Source organism: Emydura macquarii, unplaced genomic scaffold, assembly GCF_026122565.2.
Source record: "Emydura macquarii macquarii isolate MOO-44397 ecotype Brisbane River unplaced genomic scaffold, CSIRO-AGI_Emac_v2 contig_1876, whole genome shotgun sequence".
In the NCBI taxonomy this organism is placed as follows: domain Eukaryota; kingdom Metazoa; phylum Chordata; order Testudines; family Chelidae; genus Emydura; species Emydura macquarii.
Window position 1 is genome coordinate 13,257,040 of NW_027132013.1, and position 13,219 is coordinate 13,270,258.

Here is a 13,219-nt window from a genome sequence, read left to right on the forward strand (position 1 = left end):
TTCTCTTACCGCCTGTTTTATAATTTTGGGTGCCTTAATGCTATGTTGCAATAGCTCAGAGCCTTGACACGAGTAGCCAACCTATATTCCACCAGCCTCAATCTTCCTTACAGGGTGACCTTCAACAGCCCTTCCAGTCCCAACTCACTCCAAATCCATCTACCCTGAGTTCTTGACTAAAAGATGCTTGGACTTTTCCCCTCTAATTCGTCACCCTTGAAGGAGTAAAACCTGCTTGCCAGTTATGAGTTTTCTTTGCAACACACACTCCTCACAGTTTGCATAACAGAGATCTGGCATGATGACTCATGGCTATTCAGAGTGGGGAAAATTCCCCCTTTCTTAGTTTTCCAAGACTGGGGTTTTCTTTTCAGTTTCAATGTCTTTCCATTAACTGTAAAGGTCCATCATTCATCTTTTCCTGCATTGTAAAATGCTAGATTCTCAGAGTTAGTCTTGTCTGGTTGGGGAGGCAGCCCCTCCCAACCTGGCTGACCACCTCCCTGATGTGAGGGGGAGCTGAATTTTGCAGTGCTAATTGAGCACAGCTTTATATCTACACAAATACATAAATTCACAACCACAGTCTGTATACATATCTCATGATGACCATCAAGTTCAGAACACTACAAGCTTTCATAAAAGAATTACTTGATATATTTGTATACACAGTACCATTATATACAACCAGTTGATTCAGTTGATTATTTTTTGGGGGTTCAGACCCCTTGTTCTCTCTGTTGTGTCTGAACCCTGATTATCACACCCACCCTGCCAGGGAGATGGACTGTGTGATCCAAAGGTCTTTTCATCCTTTAATGTCTGTGACACTACAAATAGAAACCAAATTACAACTCCCAGAATCCTCTTATCGCTGAGATTCTCTGTCATCTTGTCTCTGCATGGGACTAGATTCAGTGTAGCAGAATTATTAATGAACAGAAATTATTATGACTCCTAATTCCTTAAATACAGTGACAGCAAAGAAACACAAGAATTGAGGCGTGCAGGAGTGTCTACAAAGTAGTGTTGAAGCACAACGGATTCCTCTTTATAAAGCTGTTGATTCTCCAGAACGGTTTAAGTCTCCTGCTACTCCACTGGAGTCTATTACAAATTCCCTCAATATAACTGTTACAAGTGAAGGTCCCAATAGTTGCTGTATGGAGAGGGATCTTTGTGTTTATTTATTGACCTTTGTTTCAATTTGAGCCCATCAGAGCTCTCCAAGCTCAGCACAAAGTTAAAATCACATTAATAAAGGAACAGGTTCCAATGACATTCCAACCCCAAACCAGCTCCAAACACCCCCAGCTCTAAAAACAAGCTCCATTTCAGTAACTCTCCCCCCTCACCAGACAAGCCTGGGACAAGGGCTGGTCCTACAGCTGGTCCTGTAGGTCACCCAATCCAGGCTCCAGCAGGCCAAGGGGCAAGTGATAGTACTCAAGAGAAACTCTGTGAATGGCTCCAGAAATGACATCTTGTTTTTATTTAGTTTTCTTTGAGTCATTAACAGTCAGGCGCCACTCATGCTGAAACATATCATTATTACAACCACAAATGTTCTTAGTGTCCAAAAAGAAGATTTATTTCCTTAGCTGGTTAAAAAAAGAAAGAAAAAAAAATCAATTCACAGAGCCCAAAAAGTAACAACAGAAGAATCCCAAATAATTAGAGAAATATTAGAACGTAACATTTAAAACTGGACTTAAAAGGCCTCTTGTAAATGAGGGCTCCAGATTTTGACAGAGGAGAGATTGTGGTTTACAGAGAATAACCAACCAAAGGAGCAGTGTATACCCATGTAAGTTTTCTCCTGGCCTAGTTTATTGGCAGCTGAGGGGAGGCAAGTCTTTCAGATTTGGTTTTTCAACAGCGGCTAAATTGCCTGGCCCTTGGTGGCAGATCATTTTAGCTGTTCTTGAAAGTAGAAATCTTTGCCAGTTTTAAGACCATAGGAACTGCTAGATCAGATCAGACTAGGGGTCCTTTTCACCCAGTATCCCAACTGTAGCCAGTACCAGATACTTCAGAGGAAGATGCAGGAAACCCCAAAGTGGGCAGTTATGGAAGAAATTACTCATAAGGAAAAATTATATTTACCCCCCTCCCCCCACATCAGTTAGATAAGTGGTGTGTGTCCTGAAGAATAAGAGTTTACATTCCTTCCAAATGTCTGGCTTTTTTTGTTTTGTTTTAATTAACATTAACGCAATTCTGTATGTTCTCATTATCCATATAAATATCTGATCCTTTTTAAAACTGGGCTGAACTCCTGGCCTCAATGATCTCTTGTGGCAGTGAGTTCCACAAGCTAACTGGCACTGTCCTACCTAAGTGTTCTTAGAAATGTGCTGCCTTTCAACTTGGCAGACTGTCTCCTGTTCCTGTATTAGGAGGGGGTGACTAAGGGTTCCTGCTCTCCTCTCTCTACATCCGACGCGATGGTACCTACCCTCATCATGCCCCCCATTGGCCGCTATAGCAGGCAGGCAGTGCCATTCTCTTCAACCACCCCTCCCTGCCCCTCATCGCCCCGCTGGGCCCTGGCTGCAGCGCAGGCGCCCCAGGAGTGGCCAGAGAGCTGAGCTGAGCAGAGCACACTGTTCAACGGGCCTCCCCTCCCCGCGTCTCCCCACCGACCAGGGGCTTTGCTGAGCCCGCGCCGCGGCTCTGGCTCCCCGCAGAGCTTTCAGCAGGGCACGTGCATCTCGTGCCTCTCAACCAATGGGCACGGAGCGCAGCTCGCCCTTCGCTCCTCAAGCCCCGTGGCCCTGTGTGCGCATGTGTACCTACCCCAGTCCCGGCCGGCCCGGGGCTGGGGGGCGGGGCTGCCGCCGGGATTGGCAGAGGGCCCTGGGGCGGGGCAGGGAGAGGACCCTGGTGGGGGGGGGGAGGGAGTTGCCTGGTGTGACACTGCTGCCTTTCCCTCCCCGCGGAACCTCTGGTGTGACGGTATGTGTTTCCGGCGGGAGACAGTTTTACGTCTCTCCTCTTCCCCTACCCAGCGACGGCGGCTGGCGACGGCGTCCTGGAAACGGACGGAGGCCGGGAAGGACAGACGCGGCGTGGAGATGCTGAGCCCCGAACGCCTTTCCCTGCCGGGGCCCGAGTACCTGGGTAAAGACGGTGACGGCTAGGCTGCCCCACGCTGCTCCCCTCGGTGCAGAGCGGGAGGGAACCAGCCTCCCGGGTACAGGCCCCACGGGAGCCCCAGCCTCGGTGCCTCTGGGCCGGGCTCCTTGTGCTCGTGCGATGGGCTCTAGCCGAGCTCAGTCTTCCCTTCAGCGCTCTGCTCCCGGGGGCCCGGCGCGGTGGCTTTGGGGTGTCAGGAGCGGGCACGGGGCTGCCGAGGGGTCTCTGTCCCGGGGTTTTGTTTTGTGGCTTCCTAGTCTGGAGCTGGAGGGGTCGCGTTAAGGTGACCTTGGTTGTGCGTCACTTTACGTTCGGCAAAGCAACCTAACGCCAGGCTTTCTAGCATCTGTGTTTTCTGTATGTGTAAATGATGAGTGATCCGCAAGATTTTGCTCGATAGTCACCACTTTCTCTCCAGCTAACCTTGTTTTTTTTTTTTTTGTTTTTTTTTTCCCTAGCACTTTCCTTTTTGGTTTTTTTAGAAAAATGTAAGAAATGATCAGTGAAAGGAGACTCTGTGGAGTTCACAAGCTGGGTGGAGATGTAACTGGCATTTCTCTAAAGGTCCATGCTGTTGTCCAAGCCAGGAGTCCCTGACTCCCTCCCTTGTGCCTGCTGCCTCCATCTTGGGAAGAGACTAGAGATCCAGTGGATGTGTGTTTGAAGTATATAGTTGATTTATCTACAGAAGTGTACTCTAGATAACTTGATGGTCCCTCTGTTGCCATTTCTTGAATGTTCCTTGAAACCAGGGGTGCTCAAGAATCAAATATTGCTTTATCCATGTGAGAATACTTACTTGCTGGGTGACAAGATTGAGTAACTGAAGGTTTTATTGCTTGGAAAGTAAAACAACCAGTTTCTATCAATCTGTCAGGGAAGAGTCAAGAAGGAGCAAATTATGGCTCTGGGCATTTATTTTTTATTTTTAAAAGTATGTACATTTCTGTGCCATTGGGTGTAACCCTTGGGTTCCTGGCAGGATGCCGCTGCAGGTCACAGTTAAGGAAAGTGTGAGCTCCTCATCTCTCAATTCAGTTATTTATATTGTGTGATCAGTAACAAATGTTTTGTACTGCTTTCATACTGTGACAAGGTGGAACATAAAATCCATACAGCCTATTGTATTTCATTATCTACTCTGCATACAGATTCCCTTCCTTTGCTCATTGTTGATTCAGGTGTCTTCACACTGAAGTGGGAGCTGCAGGAGTTGGGAGACATGGCTTGAAAGAAACTTTCATCCGCCACTGAAACAAGATTCAGTAACATTCTTCTATGATTCTCCCATGTCAGTTATAACAAAGCTTACAAATCTCCTGCAGCAGCACCCTAAGGAACTGCTTTTTTTTTTTCTTTTCTCCAGCTGTGGGTGTTGGTCCTCTCTAGACTGAGCACAGTATGGTCTGTGCTACTGCTCAGTGCTTCGGTGGACTGAAGAGCAAAGGGTTCTGGGATCACTGTGTGTAATGGAAATAACTATGATAAAATAAAGCCAATGTATTACTTCATTTAATTATTAGAGAGAATCTAGGCTGAGCGGGACAAAAGGAGGTTGAAAAACGTTGCCTAATATTTGAATCCCTTACAACTTTTACATTCAAACTCCTTAGCTTGCTGCCCCCAGATGGTTAGGGCTGTTATGAAGTCAGGGTTACTTGTGTATAAGTAACTAGTTTGCTTGTTTCTCCAAAGTGCAGAGAGTTATCTTATACAAATGGGCAAGAATCAGAGTGATTTTGCTTTGACCACTAGACCCATCATCATATTCCCAGGTCTGGCAAGTCACAAGTTTTTGGACCTTATCATCATCTTGTCTTAAAAAACAAACAAACAAATCCATTCTGACGTGATTTTAGCAGTCTGTGTCCCACTAACCACTAGTGTGCCAAACATTCACATAGTATGAATTGGATTCTATCTCTAGCAGTTCCGGAGGTAGCAACTGCTAAAATTGTGTTGGAACTGAACTGGGAGGAAAGCAGGCAGGTAATTTTTAGGACTTAAAATCACTTCTCTCACTCTGGATGAATCTTTCTTTCTTTCTAACCTCTAATAATAAGAGATGGATGTAACCCCCGAAACATGAAGTTTTATAGCCTTTCAAAAACTTTTTTATAGAGTTATGAAAGTAAATTCTATAGTCTTGTTATATATAATTATCCAATCCTTACTTGAATCTTGCTAAATACTTAGCCTCAATTTTCTGTGGCTGTGAATGCCAAAGTCTAATTGTATGTTGTATAAAAAAGTATTTCCTTTGTCAGTTTTGAATGTGCCACTTTTTAGTTTAATTGAATGTCCCTTTGCTTTTTTTTATTATGCAAGAGGGTGAATAGAAGTTCCTGATGTATGTTCTAAACATCATTCATTAGTTTTAGATACTTTACCTTGTCCTTTCTTATGTCATCTCCCTAAAGTGAACAGTCCCAATCTTTTTTCACTTGAAATGTTTTCCATGCCTCTAATCATTCTCGTTGCTAGTCTCTGAACTCCTTCTAATGTGGCAGTAGCTTTTTTGAGCTGAGGTGACTAGTACCAAAAACAGTGTTTCAGATGAGTCTGCTCCATTGATTTATATTAAAATATTTTCCATAGTAAACACCAAACCATTCCTTTTGTACCCTAACATTTTGTTTGCTTTTTTGACCGCAGCTGCGCATTAAGCAGAGGTCTTTGTTGAGTTGGCTACAGCAATGCATGGGTGTTTTCCCTGAGTAATTTATAGTTAATTTAGAAATTTGTGAGGTGAACAAGTAGCTCTAGTTTTTTCTCTCTAATGTATGTTACTTGGCATTTTATCAACATTTAATTTCTTCTACCATTGTGTCACCCATTCACCTTCCTTGATTAGGTCCTTTTGAAGTTCCTCACAGTCCTCTTTGCACTTGATTTAACCTAAATAATTTTGTCTTCTGCAAATTTTGCCAACTCACTGCTCACTCCTTTTTCTGGATTTTTAATATTTATAATTAATAGATACATAGAGTTTAAGGAAAAGGGACCATTAGATCATCTAATCTGACCTCCTGCATACCATATGCTATTACATTTCTCCCAGTTGTGTCTGTGTGGGGTCCAATAACTTGTGTTTGGCTAAAGCATTTCTTCCAGAAAGAATCCAATCTTGATTGGAAGATCTCAAGAGATGGAGAATCCACCTCTTGCCTTGGTAGTTTGTTCCAATGGTTAATCATCCTCATTGTTAAAAATTTGTACCTAACTTCTAACTTAATTTTTGTCTAGCTTCAGCATCTAGTCATTGGTTCTTGTTATGTTTTTGTCCACTAAATCAGTCCTTTAGTGCTGGATATTTTCTTCCCTTGAAAGCACTTTTACACTGTAATCAAGTAACCTCTCAATCTTCTTTTTGATTGAACTCTTTAAGTCTATCACTGGAAAGCTTCTTTTCTAGCTTTCAAATCATTTTGAGTCTCTTTTCTACACCTCCAATTTTTTAACATGCTTTTTAAGAAATCGATACCAGAACTCTACATGGTATTCTAGTTACAGTCTCACGGACACCGTATACAGAGGTAAAATCACTCCCTGTTCGCAAATCTCCTCTATACAAACAAGGATCCTTAATTTAGCCATTTATGCCGCAGCATTGCATGGGGAGCTCACTGAGTATCTTTTCTGCTATGACTCCTAAATCCTTTTCAAGTCACTACTTTTCAGACACAGTCCTCCATTCTGTAGATATGGCTTGCATACCTTATCTATCTACCTAGATGTTTGTCTTTGCATGTGACTGTATTAAAACACATTTTGTTTGAATGGGCCCAGTTTACCAAGCAATCCAGATCACAATGTATGACTGCCCTGTCCTCCTCATTATTTACCACTTTTCCAATCAGTCTTTGTGTCATCTGCAAATTAATCAGCAATGATTTTATATTTATTTCCAAGTCATTGATGAAAATGTTGAATAGCACTGGGTCTAGTACCAATCCCTGCAGAACCCCACTAGAAGCACTTCCATTCAGTGATGGTTCCCCATAGACAACTACTTTTTTTGAGCTCTGTCAGCTATCCAGTTCTTAACCCATTTAATATGTGCTCTGTTTACATTGTATAGTTCTTATTATTTAATCAGAAAGATGTATTACTAAGACAGACGCCCAACAAAAGTCTAAATATTACTTTTTTTATTAACCAAATTTGTAATCTCGTCAAATATCAATCTTGTTTGAAAAGATCTGTTTTCCAAAAATCATGTTGACTTGCAATAATTATAGTTCTGACCTTTTAATTCTTTATCAGTTGAATCCAATATCAGCTTTTCCATTATTTTGCATGGGTTTGATATCAGGCTAAAAGACCTAGAGTTACCCAGGTCTTATCTCATTTAATTTTTCCAGTTATGTTAGCACTTGTATTTAGCTCTGTTAACCTCATTTACAAGATAATGTACCACCTCCCCCCAGAAAAGTCTTTAATTCCTCAATTTAACAATACACTATTGGCACTGGAGGAGCAAATATAGCTGGCCCATTATTTTGGCTGAATATGTCTTTCAGTACTTGGTTATTTCAGTCCTATTGGCTGTGCACTTAAGCACAGACAGATATGTTTCCCATGTAACATTGGCTCAATTGTGTTCCATAGATTGTTTGGGGATTTTTTTGGGGGGAGGGGAGAAATCTTCTGATGTAGCTCTCCTCCCTTTCAAAGGCTTAGTGCTGCAGCAGAGGTGGCCCTCTCTTTGGCCAAAGAAACATGGATGTAGCTCCTACAGCCTGTCTTTCATCTGGAGGGATTCCTAGAGCAGGGGGAGTTAATTATTTTTTGTCAAGGTTCAAATTTCTTGCTTAAGGTATGGTCAAGGTCCAGACTTCAGAGAAAAATAATAAACACCACCACCCCCCCCCCCCCCCCCCCCCCCGGCGCGATGATGATAATTAAATAAGATGTCCATTCAAAGCATCTGGCAATCTGGATTTGGCCTGCCGTTCTATTATTGACTACCCCTGCACTAGCGTGATGTGTGGTGCTTCCTCCTCTCATTTGGATACGCACATGTTATCTCTACAGCATTTGGAATCTCTTCAGGTCTGAGAGGAAGTGACTAAATGCTGATTCCACCTCACATGGAAGCTCATTGTGCCCCTGCAGCTAGATAGCTGGTTGGTCATTTTGCTTTTGTGTCATTTCAACATTTTCAATCTGAGTCCTTTTGGAGAGGGTTTAGAACAACTCTTTGAAGTAGAATTATAAGATGAAATTTAGAGAACAGATTTTTATTAAATGGGCTAGTTGGCTTTAATTTAATATTTTTAATGAGGGTTTCTGTTGGACAAGTGTAGTTAAGAAAATTAATAATAATAGTTTCAAGTTAACTAAACCAGCTGGATTTTGCATAGGATGCATGCTTTAAAAATGCAACAACAAAAAATGGTGTAAGACTAGGGTTTAGAATAGGTGCCTTTAAGGGGCACTTGAAAATGAAATACTACTTTTTTAAAACAAACCAATTATTTCTGAAATTACCAAATATGCTTTTCACAAAAGCTTTTGACTGAGTTTTGTTTGCTTAGTAGAAACCCAATACAAGTAAATAATGCTTTAGAAAGCACTTCTGAGCCTTTTTCTCTTTTTTTTTTTTTTTTTTCTTTCTTTCTTTTTTTTTTCATTGACCTAGCTGTGTAAAAGCCCGATTCTTTAGAGATGATAACCTTTCTCCAGCCCTATTGTGTGTCAAGGTTTTGTTAATACCATTATCTGGTTGTGAGATTATAGGTGATTGTGATTAAAAACAAACAAACAAAACCAAACAAGATTAGGTTTCTCTAATCTTATTCAGAAGTCTGTGTTGCCCCAGACAGCCCTATCAGGTGTTCTTCTGAAGAGAACCTGAGATCAGCCTGCTGTGCTTTATCTCATCTGGGATAGGCAACCTGCCCCCAATGCAAACAGAAGCCTGGCAGGTCATATGGGTGCCCAGAGTAGCATTATGTGCCAGGTCTTTGGTGTCACAATTTTTTTCATATTGAAGATCATTCTACCATGTCCAGCTCACGTGCTAAGAGCAGTACTGTTTAAATGTATATTCTAAAGAGAAGTATATCACAATACAACTTTGTTTCATACAAGCTGCTCAGAGTTGAATAGAAAGTAACAAGGAAAAAGAAATTAGGCATTTGGTATAGAGAAAAATGATTTGAAATAAAGAGGATTCATGAGTCAGACAGTTCCAGGGAGACAGTCCCAGATGGCAGAGCTGCAGAGGGCCCTTGCTCCAGTGGCGGTGAGTTTGTGTAGGGGAGCAGAGGAGGCCAGAGCTCAATTAATGGGGAGGGATTTAGAGGGATGAGGCCTTAAGTTTAGTGTAAATGAGTCTATGGTGAATTTTATAATAAGTAGGACATTATTTTTAACTAGATCCAGCAGTCAACGAGAAGCAAATTGAAGTGTATGGAGTGGGGGTGGGGGTGTGTGTGTGAGTGTGTGAGAGAGAGAGAGAGAGAGAGAGAGAAAACATTCAGTGACATTCTGGAGGGCTGACACTCTGGGAAGCCATAGAGGTAGTAACCATAGTAGAAAGATCTAAATAGTCCCTTCCAAACCTAACTTTTATGGTTCTGTGACTGATGGTTGTTTTGTTTATAGTTGATAAAGCATGCCCCAATGTCTGAGGAAGATGATGAGACGTTTAGAGAACTGTGCACTGCAGCTTCAGTGTACTGTAGTGGAAGGCATACTTTTTTATTATAAAGGAGATTTAATGGATTGTAGAACTTTGAGTTATATTTTTTTCTATTCGTTCTCCCTCCCCCTGCCCTCAAAGATTTTTCCCTTCATCCTTTCTCCGCTGCAGACATGTGAGAACATGAACCCTGTGCCAGGGAGACTCTTCACTTTGTAAAAAATGGACCTGTTTAGTACTAGACACACAGACCTCACATGACAAAGGAGTGGTGAGGAAAGAGAACCCAGGAGTGATAAGTGAGAATCTTTCTGCTCTTGGCAGCCAGAGAGCCCCCTGACTCTTGCAGCACCGAAATGAGCTCTCGGGAATATTGCAGTTGTGTGGAGTGTTTTCTGACAGCCAGGGCTCCCCCTCCCTTCTGCACAGTCTTTGGAGTATTTGGTTGAGGGATGTAGGTATAATTATTTTCTTTAACTGAAATATTTAGATAATAATATTTGTTACAGAAGCAGCTAGAGGCCTCAGATGAGATGAGGACCCTATTGTACTATTTATTCACTGTATAAATGTATAATAAAAGATGGTCCCTGTCTGGAAGTGCTTACAGTCTAAATAGAAAAGACAGACAAAGGGTGGGAGAAAAGAAGTATTACCCCATTTTACAGATGGGAACCTGAAATGCAAAGAGTAAGTGACTTGTCCAACATTCATAGGAAATCTATGATGGAGTTAGGAATTGAATCGGCTCTCCTGAGTCCCAGTCCAGTGCTTTAACCACAAGACCATCTTTCATCTCAGAGCTGCAGTATTGTATTACTGGAGCTACCGGACCACCTGGAAAGGTATCAAGAGAACCCTGACTATAGCTGTTACCATGAGGTTGGAGTGAGTGGATAAATTAGTTCCGTATTTTCAGAATGAGAAAGAGATGTTTGCATTTTAGTGAGCACTTCTCTTTCTCTTTCCCTGTGCCTGCCCTGTCTTATTCATCCTACTTTTGTAGGGAAATGTGGGAGTCTGGAGAGTAATGGCGCTCTTTCATTATAATTTGAATGTATGCAGATAGGAGACAGGCACATTTGAAATATGTCATGAGAACACAGTTCTCTTTATATAAAACAAACTGGAATCAGAATTCCTTAAAAAAATTGATAGTTCTACAGAAATTGAACTATTTAAGGTAAAAGATCAACGATAATAGGATCTCTATTACATTGTGGTGAGAAACCCTATACAGGAAGCAGAAATAACAGCCAAATAAAAGGGGCTCCTCAACTAAGAGCATGTGAACATAAATATGACTGTCATGCGAGTATGTGCTAAATATCATATGAATGAAATAAGAGGAGTCTTTCTGTCATCTTGATAAAATAAAACAAGAAATCTTCCCCTGTGAGAAGGTAAGCCCAGTTTGCTACTCTTCCCACGTTCTAGGAATACTGTTGTGAGCCTGGTGTCTTGGGTTTTTGCTTCCTGCAGCACTGCTACAATTCTGGAGCAGGCCAAGCCAAAAGAACCTGACTGCTTTGTTAGATAACTACTCTAGTTTACTTATGTCTAAGGCTCCTGTCATCTTAGTATTTAATGTCTGCCTCTACTTTTCAAATCCTGTCACTGTGCTGCTCAGTAAAAACTAAAATACCATGCCATGTTTTAATTCAGTGAGTTTGGGATTACCGCTCTGTAGGGACTGATTCCTGAGAGGGAATTTTCTGTTAAAGGAAAATTTACCTTAAAATTCACGTTTGTATGAAAATTATTTACCTTCTATTGTTACTTGTAACATTTAATATTACTATAAATGAAAGAGGTTAAGGGAAAATAAGATTTTTTTTCTCCATTTTTCAACCCATTTGTTTATACATTTGACTGCACTTTGTTTAAAGTTAGTTCTTTTTCCTTGGCATGGTTAGTGACTTTCCCTTTTGTTTGTGCTGGATTTTCACATAGCAATGTGGAAGGAAATTTTTTAAAATAGGAAAACATAATTGGCTAGATTTCATGTTGACGGTGTCCCTTTTAAAAACAAACAAACAAATACCAACCAACTCAAGCTAGTTAGCGAAGAAGGCTGAACAGTCCTTTTGTCTGTTAGTATGAATGAGCAATATTAGTGAGGAAGTTCAACTAGTACTCTACATTTATCAGCAGTACAAATTGATGTCTTGAGTATTATTTGTGATTGTAAAAGTGAGGGACTGGATAGCCTGGGGTTGCCAAAATCAATCAATAAATGTAGGCAGGCTTTCTGCATGTTTTAAATCACAACTTTCCCAGTGCATGCCAACCTTGACCTGCTGGCTGTGTACCCACTTCTGATCTCTTGCTGTCCTTGTTCTTCTGAGCAAAAACTGTCAGTTTTGTCAAATCACGCACTGGCTTTGTGATGTGGACGGACATTTGTCGGGGTCTTGAGTGAGAGGATCAAACTTGTGTGATGTATGTCTTTTCTCACATCTCTATGGCTGAAGAGTGCATGGCATTAATCCATTGTACCAGTAAACCTCACCTCCAGCTTGTTCTCCTGGCGGGTGTATAAGAGGGTAGTCTTCAGTGTGCTGCTTCTTAAGGGAATGGACTAATATTGATAGTGCTTTGACATAGCAGAGTACTTCAGTGGAGTCTCACCACTGCCAGCTGCTGTGCTACATCAGAGGTAGCCTATTGGAGAGCATGAAACACTAAACTAGGAAGACACTGAGGCCAAACTATGCAGGTTTGGAATAGAGTAAATGCTGTACTCTGTAATCGTTATGCTGGCTTATTGTAGGAGTGTTTGTTCTCAGTTGTCCATAAGACTAAGAAATGTTTTGATTCTTAATTTAGACTGTTTGTCTCAAGGGGCTTTGAAATCCTGAGTGTTAAAAATATTTCACTGTTAGATTGTGTAGCCCCTCAGTACATCTCCCAAAGCAGCAGCAGCAGCAGCAGCAGCACATGCCTTGTATTGTAATGTTATCTGTGGTATGACACCTTTCACTGACACATTGTGCCACATGGTAGGGCACAGTAAATGTTATTAGGGTTAATCAAAATTACATTGTCAAAAAATCATGCAGGGCTCTGAGTGGTGCTATATGGACAATAGTTTAACTTTTGGTTTAAAGAATGTCTGTCTTGTTTAGGCTGCTCTATAGTGATGTTTAAAGTAGTTAAAAAGGTATCTTGAAAAGTTAAAAAGATATCTTGAAAGATCCACTGCTGTTGGAAAAACTACATGCAGAGACAATCAGTGGATAAAAATCAATATTTAAAAAACCAACAGTAAAAAGCCCCATTTTAAAAAGTTTAAATTGAACTTTTATGTAAATTAAACAATTGTTTTTTAAAAATGGATCTATTTAAAATTAAATTTGAAAATGACAATCTTTGTTAAGGTCTAAACTTACTATAATCAATTAAAATTAAATACTAAAACTATTAAGCAGT

At 41.1% G+C, this 13,219-nt stretch overlaps 1 protein-coding gene across 4 annotated transcripts in view; it reads left to right on the forward strand.

Moving 5' to 3' along the window:
* The first annotated feature begins 3,033 nt into the window (after positions 1–3,033).
* Positions 3,034–13,219, forward strand: part of CSTPP1 (centriolar satellite-associated tubulin polyglutamylase complex regulator 1) — a 120,965-nt gene continuing 110,779 nt past the window's right edge. Inside the window, exon 1 of one of the 4 annotated variants that reach the window (XM_067557675.1) lies at positions 3,034–3,123. In XM_067557675.1, coding sequence (XP_067413776.1) covers positions 3,078–3,123 — 46 coding nt within the window. In that variant the 5' untranslated portion in view covers positions 3,034–3,077. Of the gene's footprint in view, positions 3,124–8,212; positions 8,268–9,123; positions 9,389–12,013; positions 12,230–13,219 lie in introns of those variants that run through there. The other 3 variants (XM_067557679.1, XM_067557678.1, XM_067557676.1) reach the window with 3 other exon arrangements.